This window comes from Sciurus vulgaris, assembly GCF_902686455.1.
Source record: "Sciurus vulgaris genome assembly, chromosome: 11".
NCBI classification, from domain to species: domain Eukaryota; kingdom Metazoa; phylum Chordata; class Mammalia; order Rodentia; family Sciuridae; genus Sciurus; species Sciurus vulgaris.
This window is the reverse complement of record NC_136472.1, coordinates 102,204,667-102,223,804: the sequence shown is the minus strand read 5'-3', so window position 1 is coordinate 102,223,804 and position 19,138 is coordinate 102,204,667. Positions and strand designations below refer to the sequence as shown.

The window sequence follows — 19,138 nt, the reverse complement described above, 5'->3', positions numbered from 1 at the left end:
TGCTTCCCCAGCTCCACTTATTCAATCCCTGCCCCCTAACTATTAAAGGCCGTCTTTTCACAGATTTTCCTGCTAATGCAAAATAAACTGACTCATGTATCCCTCTTCTAAACTATCATAGTGATTGTGTCTATTTATGGCATAATCCTATCTTTCTGTTTGCCAACTTCTCCTTATACCCACTCTGGCTTCCTTCAATACTCATAGGTTTTGCTTCTAAAGCACATCTCAATACAACTTTTGCAGGCACATCTCCATCTCAAGTCTATTTCCAGGGAACCCAGTGTAAGATAGTGGTGAAAACATGATTAAATAAACAATTGGCAAATGCACTTTAGATAATCAGTTTTTAAATTGTTTTTCCACACATAATATCTCACTTATTGTTAAGAAAAGCCTAGAATGATATTAACTGCAAATGTTCAGTAGGTGAACTTTCATGCATGGTATTCTGATTTTCATTTCATGACTCTTCTACCACATACGAAAGTTTTTAGAAATGTCCATTGATCAAATACTATACACAACAGCCTTCAAACAAATGAACTGACATCTAGTTAAAATATAAAAGAACAAATAGTGATGTTGAATTTTACTTTAGGATATTTTAGTGTAAGTAAAGATGCTAGCAGTTTCTATTCAACGCCCCCCCCCCCACACACACACAAATTAAGAAAACACAAACAAAAGATTTATTTTACTAAAATCAAACTATCACAGAAATTTGAGATCTTAAAAGAAACAGTGGTTTCCCTATTTTCTATATTCTTTTCTTTATCCCCCATGCAGTTTTCTGCTTAGTAAGAGTCATTCTTATTCTTCCCATTGCTAAATTTTATTCACCATTGTTGTGTTATTCTCAACATTTTGTTTAATTTATTTTTCTAAATCAAAGCAACCAGCACCAGAATATTAACAACTTACATATAGGATAACAATAACAATGAGGGGGTTTTATGAAATTATATAAAAGTTCCTTTAGAAATACTTGACACATTGTGCCAAAAAAGTAATTTAGTAAAGCATTTAGAGATATATAAGGAACAATTAAAATTTTGCAAATTTTAGTAACAGAAAGATTATCAATAAAAACACTAGCACAAGATGGTAAAAAAATAAAATTTATATAATCCTGCTAAAATATTGCTGCAAGCTGTCCTTATTGTAGCGGGCAATATGATGCAAAAGCTTAGCAATTCTGACAGATCAGAGAAAAGCTTAACTTAGAAAGGCATGATTTATAAAAAAGAACCTTTCACTTTATGCAAATACATTTAAATGCTGCTTGATAGTGCCTGTGTCATTTATGACACTTTATGTCAAGCTCAGGGATACTGCTATGCTGCAGAATAGAAAGTACTAACAGTCATATATATTTCAGCACACATCCTATTCTGTTATTATGTGTGAAAAATCAGGATGCAAAGAACGGCAGAGAAGAAAAGGTATAGTACTTTGTTGTCTTCAGTTCAACTAAAAATGATAACAAAAATGAAAGCAATAGTGTATTCTTAAGAACAAGTTGATTGTCTTCTTGTTAAAGACTGTGCTGAGGGGGAACCAATTATTTTCTGCCTAATCTGGAGTGAATCTAGGTGTATGAGTTATAGGATGCTGGAATTAAAGATTTATTTTCCCACTGCAAGCAGTATTTCAATGGCACTGTTAAACAGCAAAAGAATTGCCCCCCAGCTGAGACAGAATTAAAAACTGCACCATCTAGTGCTGGTAAGCTTAGGTGATATAGCAGAGAACTGGTAGCAGATGGTGGGGATTTGATAGGCATGTGGGGTGTTGAATTGTGTTGCATTAATTCCTACCACATAATACCCTTTCATAATTTTGAGTTGTAGAAGGTAAGAAAACAGAGGTTCAACTCTCTAGCACATTATAAATTCTTCCTCCACCAATTTGCCCAACAGGACTCTAGGGCTGCAAAGAAGTTACAATTATACAGCTGTGAGATGTTCATTATTTAGGAAGTACAACTACCCACTGATCTTTTTTTGTGTTTGAACAGTCAGTTCTAGGAAATCCCAAAGGTCTTCCGTGAACTCCTGGCTTCACAGTATTTAAAGGAAACTAACAACACTATCTGTTGTTAGTTTTGGTGATTTAATGTCATGGCATTTGGCCAAGGAAGTAATTAGAAGGTGAATGTAATTCATGTATTAATAAACCTTGAGTTAGGTCATCATCCAAAACAAGACTACTCTTCCAGTAGGAAATACACTGTATTCTGTCCACCCTTACCACTTCCCTGCTTGTGCCTCTTGACTGGTTTTAGCAGCCTGCTGGCTGATCTCACTACCCCCATTTTCTCTGCCTTGCTTTCCAATTCATCTTGCATATTTTCATAGCCCTAACCACTTTGTTCCAGAATCTTCTGTTTGCCTATTATTCCTTTTCCTGGGAAATGAACTTCCTGAATGAATGAGCTACATGCTGTATTTGTATTGACTGAGGCATGGAGAGGGGCAGAGTTCCCTGGAGCTGCCATCCAAAAGTGGGGAGTGACTTGGATTAAATGCTGCAGAGGGAAAAACCTGAAAGGACAGACCAAGGAGTCAGACCAGGTGTTCCACCATAGGTTTCCACTGATTCTGTATGTGGTTCCCTAAGGCTTACATCTTGCATCCCTTAGCATAGAATGGACATTGAAAAAAATTTATGTTAAATTAATGAATAAGTAGAGAAGTGGTTTGCCATTAGGAGCTTTCCTGGTAGAGGAACCAGAGTGCCTATTTTCTGAAATACTTGGACAGTAAATGTGTTGTTTCCTAGTAAAATAAGTAGAGTCATGTGGCTTTCTTTCTTTGGATCCCATTCCATCTTAGACCTCAAGACTCAGTGTGTTCAAAGGCCTCAGAGAACAAGAGGCCTTACCAACCTCAGGTCCTTTGTAAGTGTTAAATGGAAGTATAGCTATCCTGTCTACTAATCATTGAACAGAAGGCACTGTATCTGCTGATTTGATGCACAGTGTGAGCAGATGAAATAAATTTGTGCTTATTTCTATCCTCAAATATGCATTTTAGATGGGGTTTTAGAGCCCTCATCATGACATGGCCCTGTCTGCTTGGTTTCCAGCCTCACCTTTGCCACTCTCCATATAAGTACATCCCAGCCACCTGAACTAAACCAAGCTCTCAGAGTGCATCCTCTCTCCTGAACCTAGAGCACCTTCCTCTGCCTAGTTAACTCTTCTCAGATCAAGCACCATATCACCCAATCAGGTGATCAATACCTGTGACTGATGAGGGTGTTTTAGGAAATGTCCCCCTGGCATCACCACACCTGGTCCTCTGTGCTTGCTGCAGTGCTTTCTACTCGGTCCTGTGCTTACCCACTTGCTTGTCCTCTACCCCAACTAGAATTTAAGAGCCTCAATGCTAAATATTGTGTTTATCATTTTGGCCTTTTAGGCACACAGCCATGTTCATACTACACAGGTATTCATTGAATCAATGATGAAATGAAGGGTTCAAAGTTGCAATGAAGGAGAACATTTTAAACAGGAATTGGGAGGTAGCAAGGTCAGGGAATGCCAAAAGTGCCTTTTGCTACCCATCCTTTCCCGAAGTGTCTAAAGGTTGACCTCACTTCTTAGCCCAGAAGACTCACATTACTCCCCATTACCTACAGTCTCCGCCTGGCTTAGAGTCAGTGTGAAACAGTGTATAGCTGACACATTTTGTTTTTCCATTTCTGTTTCTGGGCTTCTTGTTGACAGATGAAAAATATTCCTTTTAAGAAACTAAGCTATGTTACACAGAAATTTACTGAAACTTTTTCCTAATTTTTTGTCTAATTACTTTTGGTGGACAAGCCTTGCCTCTCCTATAATGAGCTCAATATTTTATACTAGGGGCCAGATGTTATTCTTTGGTCCCACTTGTCTTAGACACACAGTGGATTCTGAAATAGAAATAGACTGTCTAATTAATCCCTGCACTGCAGAGCTATGGGAATCAGGAAAGCCTGGATCATTGAAATCTTCTCTCTCCTGGCACACTTAACAGACTCTGAATTTCAGATTGCCAGGCCACCTTGAGAGCACATGCTGAATGATACAGTTGTCTGGAAACTGAGTTTTTAATTTCTCTGTGCAGCAGGGGTGAAATGAAAGTTTAACTGAAATTTTAAATGCTTTTCATATAAGGGACTATTAAATGCTTAAGTGTAAATTAAACTGATATTTGTGTATGATAAATTGACTGCTGAAACCAAGGAAATGAGCCCTGATTCTTATCTCAGCTAAATCTTGTATGCCAAATCATTGCTTGGGAGTTCAGGAATCAACCAAGGATCTTAAAGTATGTACTAATTCTGTAGATGAACTTTCCCATCTATAAATTAAATAAAAAGAATGTGGAGGCTTTCAGATATGGCTAACTCTTCCATCTGTACATTCAAAATAATGCGTCTCCATTTCCCAGTTTTGAGAATTGGGAAGTAAAATGGGAAAGATGTGCATAGTCATGCCTTCCAGGATGGAGGAAATCTTGAAAAAGATGTTTGTTTCTCCCTTCCACATTTAAAACCATGGCTGTCCTCTGCCTAGAAGCTAATCTGCTAAACTGCAAGCTTACTATCAGAAAGCTGCTTCTCACATACATTGTGCTTTTCAGTCTTCATTCAGCTTATGATCTTCCCTTTTCATGGAATGCTGTCCTAGGATGTTCTTCCATCCTTTTTTATCCTGAGTAACTCCCCCTCCACCTTTAAGACATAGTTCAGTTGTCATCTTCTCCAGGAATCTATCTCTCTTCCCTCCTCCAGTCTCTTCCTAGAACTTACAACTGGCTTAACATGTAGCAATGATACTTTGCTATTATTTACTTTTGTAAGGTTCTCTATGTTCTCTTTGATCAGGGACTCTATTAGATTCACTGAGTCCCTATTTCCCAGCATAGTGTCTGACCCAGGCAACTAGGTGCTCAATAAAGGCTACTGGACTGGCCAATGCAAAAATTTCCATTTTATTTAGTGCTTTTCCTTCTTCTTATTACAGTCTCTCTCCTCAAGGTATAGTATTCAAGTGTGGCTTCAAACTGCCAGGACACTCATCAAGCCTCCTAATGAAACTAGACCTGATGGAACCCTGCTCCTGGCTCATCTTCTCATGCACATTTCTACTTAATACTCTCTTTGCTAAAACTTAATACTTTTTTTGTTCACAGGCCTGATTTTGCAGATGACCCAGAGAGGTCAGTACTCACAAAAGGTCATTCAGCCATTTATTTGGGGGCTATACTGAACATGGAGCCTATTCTGCTGTTTTTAATTTCAAATTTAGTATACCCTCCATATCATTTTTTCTATTTCCCATTATTTACAAACTGTTAGACTATTTAATGTATAATGAACTAATCTAGACAAAGAAGTGAACTACTCCAACTGACATGATTCTCTAATGATGAAAATCTGAGGTACCACAACCAACACAACAAAAAGATATACAGATATCAGTAGAGGATGATACCCTTCAACCACACCATGTATGCTAATTCCTATGTCATCATTTTGCATCTATTGAGACAATGAAGATGCATGCCAGAGAAATTCTGTGCTTCCTTTGGGAGGCTGAGGTTGGGAACAATAGATTTGAACATGGAGTGGAAGTGCTTTTTGAAAATATTCTTAATTGCCAAATGAGATCTTTAATCAAAAGAACCTAAGGACATTTCTAAGAGGTTAGTGTTTATTCTCAAAAATTTCAAAGCTGAGATTCTAGAAATGCTGTCCAAGACTAGGAATGATAAAGCAAAAGAATCTCAACAAGTTTGAAAACTCTTCCTTTGCCTGAAGCTGAAAATGCTGATATTGTACTTTTTATTTATCCTGCTGTCAGTTGGAGTAGTTTACAAAGAACACAGCCAAGAGATTTTCTTTGATGAGGTTCACTGAGGAAAAAACAATTTTTCTAAGAGTTTGTGTTTCCTCTTCTCTCCCTCCCCCCCCCCCCCCCCCTCTCTCTCTCTCTCTCTCTCTCTCTCTCTCTCTCTCTCTCTCTCTCTCTCTTTCTCTCTCTCCTTTCCCTATTTTTGTCAGAGTTCCATTTATGGATCCTCACTAATAGGATGACAGTCATCTAGAGAATGTCACTGGAACAATGGATTCCATGCTGTGATTCAAAAGCATGTCTGCTTCAACCTTGAAATCTGCTACATTACAAAATAGAACACTAGCCAGACTTACACCAGCTGCACTGGAGTTATCTTCCCATATTTGCAGAAATAATCAAATAACATGTGGGGGGAAAAAGCTTTATAATAAGCAAAGTACATATGTAAATAATTGGCAAGATGAGAATGGTTTTCCCCAATCTAGAATGTCCAGGAAAGGTAAAAGAAATGAATCATGAATGCTCTTGCAGATTGTGAAACGACCATACATTCTGTACATTTTCTTCCATCATTAGAGTGCTTTTTCCATCTCTCCAATCCAAGTGGTCTTGTGAATTTCTTTGACCAACACAATGCATCATAGACATTATATGACTTCTAAGCCTTTATTATAAGACTTCAAGAGACTTTACTACTTCTTTTTTTTTTTTTTTTTTTTTTTTTTTTTTGCGGTGCTGGGGATTGAACCCAGGGCCTTGTACTTGCAAGGCAAGCACTCTACCAACTGAGCTATATCCCCAGCCCAATCTTACTACTTCTTATTCTCTTACTGGGAGTGCTTCCACTAACATGTGAGCAATCCTCTGTTAGCCTGATGGTCTGAGACCACATAAAGAGAAGCAAAGTCCCAACCATTCCAGCTGTCCCTCTGTCTGAGTAGAGAGGCTCCAGCAGCGTCATGTAGGTACTTACTGTTGTAAGTCATCAAGTTTTGAGGTGGTTTGATATTAGAAAAATATACATTGACACATGTTGATTTCTAGATGAGGTCTAACGTCTAGCCAGATGTGTATGTATGCACATTAACTCCTTTCTAGGGGATCTTCATTGTTTATTTGGAAATTTCTGAAATGTAGAGCACAAAGAAAAATCTCAACCAGTCTCTGTAACACAAAAGCAGTCCCAGTAACACAAAAGCAGTCCCAGCAATAATGGACCCCTAACATGTCCTGTTGGAGTGAGAATGGGTGGACAGTTATCTGTCCACCACTAAATCAAGTTCCTCCCAGACAACCAGAATATTAACTTCCAAACCACAGGAATTTTCAAGTAAAGAAGCTCTTTGATTAAAAGAGCTGAATTCATTTCAGGTCAAATTCCAAGCTGATTCTGGATCAAGGCAAGAATATCCCCTGGAAATCACATTCCTCCCAAGCCAATCTTTTACAAAATGCTGAAATGTACAAAACTGAAAACCTCGGTATTAATTCAAATATCTTTATTTTGAAAAGACTCTTTAGAAATCATGTCAGTTATTGTCCATCATTTGATATTTTTACAGTGCTTACTCTAGTTGAGACTAGATGTAGCAGAGTGAATCGCGTGGGCACCCACAGTGGTGACCAGGTGGTTGGCCTAAGACTGATGAGTAGCAATCTGTATGTATGTGATCTATAAACATCATTTTGGATTCAGCATTCTACAAAGGAAAACTTTAAGTTAAGAACAAGTGCACAACTTGATATGTGGCTAGAGGAAAATAGGGGGAAACTGTTAACTCCATTCTCTCATGCTTCAGATTGTTACTTGAAAATTATTTAATCCAGTGCCAACATATGTACGAGTTTATCAAAATGTACTGAGCCATACTACTGTGTCATCATGTGCTTTTTCGAGCAGGATCTGGATTAAGTAGTTGTTTACTTTCTGGTATACTATTAAAACCATTTGTGTTAGTTTTGAATTGAGGGATGCCTAGAGAATTGGTAAATCATTATTTCTGGTTGTATCTTTGAGAATATATATATAGATAGAGTATTCTCCTGTAAGAGAGAAAATAAGAGAGAACACACACACACACACACACACACACACACACACACACACACATTCCATTGATTGTCTCTGAAGGACCCTGTCTAATACATCACTCTATTCCAAACTGTTTTTCATCTTTTATGTTAGGCATTTGGATGAACTCCCATCATACTCTCAGAATCTCTGATTTACTCTTGAATCACAACCTCTTATTCCATTCATTCACGATAGGGTTTTGTGTAAATAGCTCAAGGCTTGTGGAAGTCTTGGGAAGGATGTCCCTAATGTTCAGGGCCCTTCCTGGCATCTTTTGCTTGCCACTCCACTCAGGGGGCATTTTACCCATGGGAGTCTTCTGAGAAGCTTAATGGGAATGTGTGCTCAGGGGAGGAATGGCTGTGAATCAGAAGCTGCTGCTTGTCAGGTGCTGCTCTCCGCCTTGAGGATACTTTAGCTTACTCAACCACCAGCAGTCCCTATGAGAAAGAGCCAGTATTATATCCCTGTTATGAGAGAAAAATTAGAAACCCAGAAAAAGGAACCCAGTTTCCTAATGTCTGATATCGTTTGAAGAATGGAGTCAGGATTCACCATCTCCACTGCAAAACTTCACTCATTGACACCATGGATTCTCAACTGAATCACGGTGATGGACAAGCAGCTTGTTAAAGTTTCCACGTTACCTCCATAAATTCAATTTTACATAGCAGCTGTAAATGTTGTGAAGGTTTTTCTCAAAGCAAAAATCATATCAAATGCCGTTTACAATCCATCAGTGATTTCCCACTGTGATAAGAATAAAAAAGGCATCCCATAGTCTGTGGGATCCTTTCTGATTTCCCTGCTGTGTCCCTCCTGCATGGTCCTCTGGGCCTCTTTTAAAGCCCTTATACTTCTCACGCTTGCTCTGTGACACTTGTTGTCACCAGTGCCTGGAGCACTGTCTTTTGATCTTCATGTGGATGACTATGCTATTTTACTCAGAGCTCCCCACAAGTCCTTATGTCATTTTTATAACACAGTTGAACATGTAAATATATGTGTAATTGCTAATTTATTTGGTAAATCTTTCTTACCCCATTAAGCTCCACTTCTATCTTTAGCACTTATAATAGTGTCTAAAAGAAAATAAATTCTGAATACTGTTGTTTTATAAAAGGATTAATTCACTCATCTTGGCATAAAAAATGGATTTGAAGATAGTCTATACAACCAGATTTGCTGTCTTTTACTTAAAGGTAAACATATATATACACATGTGCGCATACACACACACACACACACACACACACACACACACACACACAGTGGATCCTTTAAAAAATTCTTCCTCATAAGGAAATAGACATGTTCTATATGTTCTATCTAATCTCTCTCTCTCTGTCTCTCTCTCTCTGTCTCTCTCTCTCTCTCTCTCTCTCACACACACACACACACACACTCTCTCTCTTTCTCTCTCTCCCCCTCTCTCTCTCTCTTTCTGAGTACTGGGTATTGAACCCAGGGGCACTCTACCATAGAGCTACTGAGTTACATCCCTGACCCTTTTGCTCTTTTAATATTTTATTTTGAGACAGGGTCTCACTGAGTTGCTGGGGCTTGGCCTTGAACTTGCAATCCTCCTGCCTCAGCCTCCTGAATCTCTGGGATTACAGGCATGTGCTACTGTGCCCAATTAGATGCATTCTCTTACATGCACAAAATACAAGTATTTTCATAAAATACTTTCTCTGTGAAGAAAATAAAATTCCCAAACTCAAAAAGAACTCATCTAAGTCATTGACCATCTTATCACACATGCATAGTCCTAACTTGCCAACCATAAGCCAAGGGCATAGAGTCAATGATTATGTGACTCTTATCAAACTCTCAACTTTTGTCCCTAAACTGTTTCTGCTCCGATCTTCCACCGTTCAGGTTCAGCCTTCAGATTTTGTCTCCAATTTCCCTTACTAACTTGAACTTCATAATTGGCTCTCTCTCTTTCTCTCTTTCTCCTTTTGGGCTTTTGAGGCTCATCTTTCTTTAGAGAGATTGGTTTAGGATAAGTATTCTTTCTCTGTCAGCATAACTCATCTGATTTGGGAACTCCGATTCAACCCTCAGTTGCGTTCTAATCACCACCATCCCGAGCTAAGCCTTCCTAGTTTTCTGTAATAAGAACAGTAATACTTAAGAAGCCTGAAAACCCAGACAGGGTCTGCATGCCCACTTTGCATGCCTGCTCTGAGCTCTAGTCACATTGATCTACCCGCTGTCGGTTCCTGGTTCCTTGTCTTTATTTACCATGATTTCTCCTTTCCTTTGCCTTTGACTTGCTCAGGACCCTCTTTCACCTCTACCTGACTGACTGTATCTCATACTCTATGACTTACCTGAGATGCCAGTATCTTTAGGAAAACTTTCTTTCTTACATAAGCATGTTTAAGAGTCTGGCCTAGCTAATTTTGTGGTGTTCTGTTTTGCCTTCTAAACTACAGGGCTTTTTTTTTTTTTTTTTTTAAATCTATATTGTCCATACATCATGAGATCCTTGAGAGTGAAGATTCTTTCCATATTCTTTTTATTCCCAGTGTCTATCTGACACACAGTAGTATAAGAATATTTTGTTCCATTACTTGGCTACTGGGCAAACTGGAGAGAACTAGAAATCTTTTTTTTTTTTTTTTTTTAATGACCCTGATTTTTGACTCTGAAATCTCTGTGAACCTACTTGTTTTAAGTAGGCAGACTGAACAGCACAGGTAATAACAGACCTGGAGAGTTCCTCTGGTGGATGGTGATTGGCTGACTGCCACCCTGTCTGTCCGCCAGCCTGCTCCTGCTCCATCCCCTGAGTATCACTTGAGATGCACTCAGCACTGACTGCAGTTGCGTGACTTTCCACCACCTCCTGACACAGGGATTCCCTAGGACGTTCGACCTGCGCTCCCTGTGTAGGGAGGACTGCCCTTATTACTTCAAATCTATAGTGATTAACTTGATCACATCTTTCTGATTTTGAAGTGAAGATAGTTTTGTTAAAATTGTGTTTTTCAAAGGGCCCCAGACAAAGTTCAAGACAAAGTCCAATTTGAAAATCTAAAAACAACTATGACTTCACTATTGTCACGTAGTTCACTGTGAGTTGATTTAATTCCAAGGGCTACAGATGGCAACCAGCTTAGCGGAGGTGGACCTGAAATGCAAAGTCCTACGATGTAGGAAAGAATTGCAAGCAATCTGAACTCCCCTTGTCTGAACTTCAAAAGGTGTGCAAATCAAAGGATGGAGGGTCAACTGGATAGCACAATGGTTAGGTTGTTGCTGTTAGCAGTGAAAGTCCTTTCTAGTTTATTTGGAATATGAAGAAAATAATAATTTTCTGTCTCTGTTATTATGATTTTAATTTTTTAAGTTTTTAGTTCACAAAAATTTATCTGTTAAAACTTTTCTACTAAAGATGAGTCTTGGGACTTCCTAAATCACTGCAGTACTTTCAAGTCTAAGCTCTTTGATACACTATGGATTTCTATACATTCTGAATAAAAATTGTATTTCATCACACAGTTGTTCCTTTCCAGAAAATGTATTTTTCCCCTAAACACTTTGTCCTCATTTCAATAGTTCACGTATCTCCCTGAATTCATTTTATATAATTATACTTCAGTATGATTCTTTATCTTTGCAGACTCCCTTATGATTTTCCCTCCCAAATTTATCTAGCAATGTCCTAGGAACATGTTATTCTTTTGAGAATCTGCTTTCAACAGATTCTCAGTTTATACTTTCTTTTTCTAGTCCTGAATCACATTACCTTACCCTTTACCACACAAGATACCTTTCTCTCCCCTCTGGTTAAAGTTACTTCTGTCCTCTCTTGAACTATTTTCAGGAATGCAAAGAGAAGCTTCATAACATCTTACAATGATTTGCTTTATGTCTGTCTCCCATGGTGAATACTAGGCCATGGAAGAAAATTATTTTCTTGTGCTGTGTTCCCAGTCTATCCCCTTACATGCGTACTCAATGATCTTGCTTGAAATGGGTTATCCTATGAAGCCAGAGCATTGGTCTAACCAAAAACTGGCAGCCAGGGGCCCTTGTACATTATAAGATTATGTGACCAAACACCATACAATCCTATGTAACAAAAATAGTTTTCAATGAGGATGAAATTGTTTATGATATTTTATTTCTTTTTCTAACTTTCATTACACAGAATAAATGTTAAATCCTTCAAGAAGTGAAAGAGAGAATTTGAGAATCAGAGAATATTTACAAAAAAAGAAGCAATTGGAGAATATCATGCTAAGTGAGATAAGCCAATCTCAAAGAGCCAAAGGACGAATGATATCACTAATAAGTGTAGGATGACACATAATGGGGGGGAGGGAAGGGTTAGTGTTAGGGTTAGAGTTAGGGTTAGGGAGGGGGACAAGTATGGAGGAAGGAACTACTGTATAGAGGGTAAAGAGGGGTGGGAGGGGTGGGGGGAAGGGAAAAAATAACAGAATGAATCAAACAACATTACTCTATGTAAATTTATGATTACACAAATGGTATGCCTTTACGCCATGTACAAACAGAGAAACAACATGTATCCCATTTGTTTACAATAAAAAAAAAAAAAAAAAAGAAGCAATCAACTTTAGATTAAAGGAAATTCTTCAAGGCTTCCATTCACTGATTCCATTCAAATATATTTCTTACATAAGTCTCCCAATTGGGAGCCCATATTACTTTACCAAAATTATTGTTTATTTTGTAAATTGAATCTCAGACAAAATTTAATCCATATGGATAAAAAATGAAGGGAATGATAGATATTATAGTTTCTCCAGGTGATTATTATTTCTAAGTAAATCCAATTATGTTATTTTTAGGAAAGATAGTAATTAAAAACTGTCATAAAATCTTAGATCATATTGATCTCTGGAGCATAATATACTGCATAGAAATTGAAAATTGGTGTCATTCCAATGCCACTTTTCCTTAATGATTATGTTGACTTTTTTTTAATTATTCCTGTAGTTCTTTAGATTGAAAGTGGAAAAACAGTGTCACCAAGGAAGAATAAACCTACAATATGAACTAGGTGTCAATCCAGTCCCTAGTTACCTTCTGACACTGCTTGTGCACTGTGTGTCAGCTCCTCAGTAGAGCAAAGATGATCAGGCACTGCCCTTCTGTGCTTTGTGTTCATATTTTAATGAACACAAAAATATTCAAAATGATTAATATCTAAATAAAATATATTTAAATATCTTTTTGCAATGGACTGACTTTTGTCTTCCATAATTCTTAAAGCCCTAACTCCCATTGTGATTTTATTTGAAGACAGGATCTTTAAAAGGTAATTAAGAGTAAAAGAGGTCATGAGAGCAGGGCCCTAATTCAATAAGTGGAAACCCTTACAGAACCTTGATCTTGGATTTCTAGCTTACAGAAACATGAGAACATAAATTTTTGTTGTTTAAGCCTTGTAGTAGGTAGTTTCATATGGCAGCCTGAGCAGACTAAGATACTGTAGAAAGATGAAGAGAAGAAAGTATTTAAGGTAATGTCAGAGTGGAGATCAAAGAGAGCTTCTATGAAGCAAAGACATTTGACTAGGGATGAGAAGAGAGCATTTGCCAGGTTGGGGGAAAAAAAACATCATGGAAAAGGGAAAAAAAAAATTATGGGTAAAGAGAGAATGAGAGAACACATACAGACTTGTAAAACATGGCACATGCCAAGAAAAGTAACAATTTGGTGTGGGTGAAAGGTGAGATACATGGAGGTAGGAGTTGTGGTGTGGCCAAAATAGTGACGAGAATAGACTGTGAAAGGGGCCTTCGATGACGGTTTTGCAAGTGAGGGTCAAACAGGAAAGACAGAAAAAAAGGCATGAGACACAGAGTCATAGAAGAAAACAGTTGTCAGCTCAGAGGAGAATCAATGGGAGAAGGGAGCGATAATGGGAAGAAAAGAGGAGGGATGAATTGGAGAGAGACTGGGAGACAGAATCCTCCTTGGTGGCTGCAGGGCTAAGTATGCTGCTAGAAGAGCAGGTAGAGAAACAGGCAAGTGAGTGGTTAGTCACGCTTGTTTCAGAGAAAAAAGACATTATATTCATTAGACTCCATGTAGGGAGAGGGAGAAATATAAGTAAAAGAGATAGACATGAGTAAGGCTTTCCTTTAAGGAAAAACTACAAGTGTGGAGTCATGAAAACATGACAGTACATAATAAATGAATAAATAATCTATCAAAGTGCTTCAGAAGAGCAAGTGATCACATTTGATCAGCAAATAGAAAACATATCAAAATGAATTTGTTGCTGGAATTTGTGCTGGAATCTCAGCTCTGCCATTATGTACATAGATAAATGACAACATAGGCATTTAATTAATGTTGATTGATGAGAGATAAGCAGTAAATTTGGATTACTTTTCTGAATCTTGTTTTCTTTCCTGTGAAATACAATGTGTTGCATACAGGGAAACCAAATGTACAGGTTTGCCCAGGACTGAGGGACTTCATGGCAGCATATGGAAGGTTTTCATAAACTGTGTCTGGGGAATGGCATTTAGTCTCCTTCAAATGAATCAGATGCTTTAAATCAGAAAAGTGGATTGTCTCCTCCCTCACTAATATTAAAACTCCACCATAACAGAGCACATCCCACACAATTACAAAGACCAGAATCTCTAGATGACCCCAAAAGGCATCTGTGGCTCCATTGTCAGAGTGACTGGAGCTTGAATTTGGGGGGTGGGCATATAGATAGGCAGAGGGTAGGTGTGATATAGGTATGTGATGCAGGGGAAGCAGAAAAGGAGACTAGAAAACTATTTATTCATAGGCTTGAAAATGACAAAATTCTCTTTCTTTTGTGATATTAATATAGGCAATACTGATAATTAAGTCCTCTGAATTAAACTTAAATTACTAAGTTTTACGTGCAAAAGACTGCAAATACAATAGTAAATCAGGCACTGGGAAACGACAAATGATTTCATGGTCAGTTACTTTTCTAGCTTCATTTGAAATGCTAATATTTTTTAATTGTTCATGCATTTATTATATTCATCCTTTCCTCAGATATTGAGTCAATTAGAAAACAATAGCATTGACAATTCACACAAATCATGTTCCATTTTCTCCGTGATTGATAATCTTGCTGTCACTACATATAAACAGTACAAATGATTGATATAGTGTATATATGACTTACCATTGATGCTTTACTAAAACGTATATATGGTTGAATTTTAAGAGATTCAAAATACATATAAAACATGATCCTTTAAATCTCATGCAATAATATAACCAGTGGACATTAATGATGTATCCCACTATTGCAGTGAACTACAACAGAGAGAAAAAGAAGATTTTGATAAGGGGTTGAAAATGTAGATACCGTCTCTGACATCTCAACAACATAAGTGCACAATAAAGTGCTATTAGAAAATGGAATACGTCATTGAAGTGCAAAACCCGGAGGCTAGAGACTTCTATTCAAGTCTGAACTGCTAACATGCTGTTGAGATTACAAGATAAAATATAGATAGCAATTACTTAAATGTATATTTATCTGGAAAAAAAATGGGTCAAACAAACGCAAAACATGGAAATATGCTGGTCTGTTGCCAATCATTCTAAAACATAACCATACTAATATTAGAAAATCTGGTGGGAAACAGAAACTTAACCACTTTATGCTTTTTTCTATGAAATACTAACATAATTCATTTATGATTCAAAAATTTTTACCAATTTTTCCATGTGATTTATAGAAACATGGTGAAAATATACCCGTGGACTGCAGAATCCAAAGTTGTGGCATTTGGCACTTGAGGTGGAGCCAGCCCAGACCTTCAGCAACCATGGCCGTTTGTTGGCCATAGGTCCTACTGGGCTCCTCCAAAAGGATGACCTCTTCTTGCACCATGAATCTCTGCTCTTTTCCTATTAAAAGTAACCCTCAAGAAAGAAGCAGAAACAGATTTATACCAAAATGTTAATAACTAACAGTAGCTTCAATTGGTTTTACATATTACATTCCATAGAACTCAAACCATTAAGCTTAAAAGTTATTAGAAGCAGGAATCAGGGACCTATGGCACTTTTTCCAAATAAGGCTGAACTTCTTCTAAGGATTTAGTCACCATTATATGACGCAAATGCTTTAGGTAGTTAAGATCACAGAAGTGGCCCACATGCTCATCAGACATGATAGACTAGGAATCAGAAAGAAGGGAAAATAGATAAGGATCTAACTCTAACAGGAAGTAGACACTGAACTTAAATAAAACTCGGTTTCCCCATTTAATGTTATTTACATATGCCCAAAGCAAATACGTTTGAGGAAAGACTTTTGCTGTTGAAAAACGTTTCTGTTCCCTACAGACTGGAAAAGGACAAGTTACAAGACAACTGTTATTGTTTGGTGGCTTATCTGCTCTGGATAAGAAAACATGCTCAGTGCTTTCTTCAAAACATTATCTCAGATCATTAAAGTAGATCCATTTTGTCCCATTTTACATATAAGAAAGCCATGAGTAGTTGTATAATTTTTCCGAAAAAGATCACACAGTAGTAAGCAGTGGAGATAGGACTTAAAACTTTTTAGTGACTTCAAAGCTGTACTCTTTTCAATCAACTAAACAAGACAGATATTTTGAAATTACATGGTCAGTTATTTTCAAGTTATCATACAAGTCTTGTCAATCTGATACTACATCCAAGAGTAGAGATTGCTATGCCTTAGAGTGACCTGAACTTGCCTTTAGACCTTGTAACCTAAAACAACTATGAATTTTCAATTCAACTAAAACTACTCCTAATGAAATATAAGGAGTCATTACTTACGTTGTTTCTCAACTTGTCTAGATCAGCTTTGTCAAAATGATTCTAAGATGACTCTTGCTGCAGTAGTCTCAGCTATCTGACAGGCAATTTACCAGCTCTCATTTTGGCTTATTTAATTCATTTCTGTGCACCTTTTAAGATGGGTGACACACATGCCTGATTCCAATTTATGCTTCATCTATTCTTTATGAGTTCTGGGCCTTCGATCTTTTTTCAATTGCTGTTATGGTTGCAATATCACTCCACATAGTCCTACAAGGTCATTTTGACAAGAAGAACTCAGGTTCATTATGTGGGTGGCAGGATAAGACATAATTGCTCCTTTTTGTGTCATGTAATATAATGAGAACCCTGAAAATGTTGTCTTATTAAAAAAAATGCTTTTGAACACATAATTTCTCTATGTGTATAACGTCTGTGAAAAATCCAAAGACTAGGATCATAGTAAAAACTTATAAATATTGGTTTATATAGTCTTGTGAAAATAAACACTGTGATGCCTACCTGTCTGGCTGCCTTCCTTCTTTCCTTCCTTCTTCATGTTTTTTAAACTCAAAAAGTATTTGTATTCCTAGCACTGTGATAGCTCCTAAGGACATATCAGAGAAAGACCCTGTCCTTGCCCATAGGGAAGATACAGTGTAGAAGGTGATACATACAAATACAGAAAATCACAATTCAGAAATGTGCTCTAATTGGGCAAGCACAGAGACTATGGGAACCCTTAGGAATAGCACTTTCTACAATCTTGTGCAGTAGGGGAAAATTCATTTTACTGGATCACAGCATGCCATTAATGACAGGAGAGGCTGGAGGAGAAAGCAAGGAGAGTTTCACAAAGAGTCTTGCTTATAATGTTGAGGAATTTGGACTTTATCCAGTGGGAAAGGGGGAACCATTAAAATTCTGATCAGATTTGCATCTTTATAAAGTCATCCTAGCTCCATTAAGGAGAATATAGAGACATTCAATCTTTGGAAACAAATTTGAATAAATATTTTTCTAGAAAAGTGAGAAGGGAAGGGAAGGAAATATTTATCTCAATCAGTGTTACTGACGTGAGGTGGAAGATGCCCAAGAATGGACTGATTTGTTCTCCGGTAAGGGAAAGGACCTCCTTTGGTGTCTTGCAAAGACTATACACAAGGAAGATTGGCCAGACCATGTTAGGATTGAGAGAAACATTCCTACCATTTCACTGATGGAGTTGCTCTTATTTAAGTTAAAAAGGGATTTAAAAATCACCATGTATTATTCAACTTTCTGCTGGACATCTTTCTCCCTAGATATACCATTGAGAACACTTAGTTTCACATTATTAAGTGACCCCATTCCCTTTCCACCCTTCGAACTAGTCTTTGTTCCTGATTTCAGTTATTCAGGCCAGCAACTTCAGATCACTTCTTAATTTTATCTATAGATTTAATACAATCCCAATAAAATTTCCAGGAAGAATTTGTAGATATCAACAAGTTGATTCTAAATTTTACACATCAAGTGGAAGAAATCTAGTAGTCAAAATAACACTGAAGAACAAAGTTGGAGAAGTTACACTGCCAAATTTCAAGACTTACCATAAATCTACTTTAACCAAAACAGTATAATAGTTGTAAAATTGTAGACCTATAGATCAATGAAATTAAATGAAAAGGACAAATATAGTCAACTTATTTTTGACAAAGGATTAAAGGAAATATAATGGAGAAAAAATATTCCTTTCAACAAATGGTGCTGGAACAGTTGGATAATCACATGTAAAAGCAAACAAAACAATAAATAAATCTTTAAAGTTTACACATTCTTTATAGTTTATACAAAAATTAAGTCAATATGGATCAAAAACCCAAACATCAAACTTCAGCTATACAACTTATAGAAGAAAACAGCAAAACAACTGTGTGACCTTCAGTGCGATTATGAATTTTAAGCTACTCTAAAAGCATGATCAACAAATGAAAGCAAATATCAGTTGGGCCCTACAGAAATATATAACTTTTGTTTTGCAAGAGACAGTGTTAAAAAAGGTAAAGACAAGCTACAGACTGGGAGAAATATTTATAACTCATATGTGTGATAAAATATTTGTATCTGGAATACATAAGGAATACTTTTAACTCAGTAATAAACAATTCAACAGAAAAGTGAGCAAAAGAAGTAAACAGAGACTTCATCACAGAAGCTATGAAGATGGAAAATAAGCATATGAAAAGATTTTCAGTCAGGCATAGTGGCATATGCCTGTAATCCCAGTGGCCTGAGGCAGGAGAATTGCAGGTTGGAAGCCAGCCTCAGCAACCTAGTGAGGCTGTAAGCAACCTCGTGAGATGCTGTCTCAAAATAAAAAATGAAAAAGTCTGGGGATGTGACTCAGTAGTTAAGTTCCCCTAGGTTCAATCTCCAGTACCAAAAAGAAA

The 19,138-nt window shown here is 37.2% G+C and overlaps 1 protein-coding gene across 4 annotated transcripts in view; it reads right to left on the bottom strand.

Annotated features, from left to right (window-relative positions):
• The window catches only part of LOC306638355 (uncharacterized protein), a 196,256-nt gene that overhangs the window by 50,802 nt on the left and 126,316 nt on the right, over window positions 1–19,138 (bottom strand). The window contains exon 3 of one of the 4 annotated variants that reach the window (XM_079101676.1): window positions 15,669–15,836. The exons of 2 other annotated variants lie outside the window; for them this stretch is intronic. In XM_079101676.1, coding sequence (XP_078957802.1) covers window positions 15,669–15,836 — 168 coding nt within the window. Of the gene's footprint in view, window positions 1–15,541; window positions 15,837–19,138 lie in introns of those variants that run through there. One more of the 4 variants, XR_013757476.1, reaches the window with a different exon arrangement.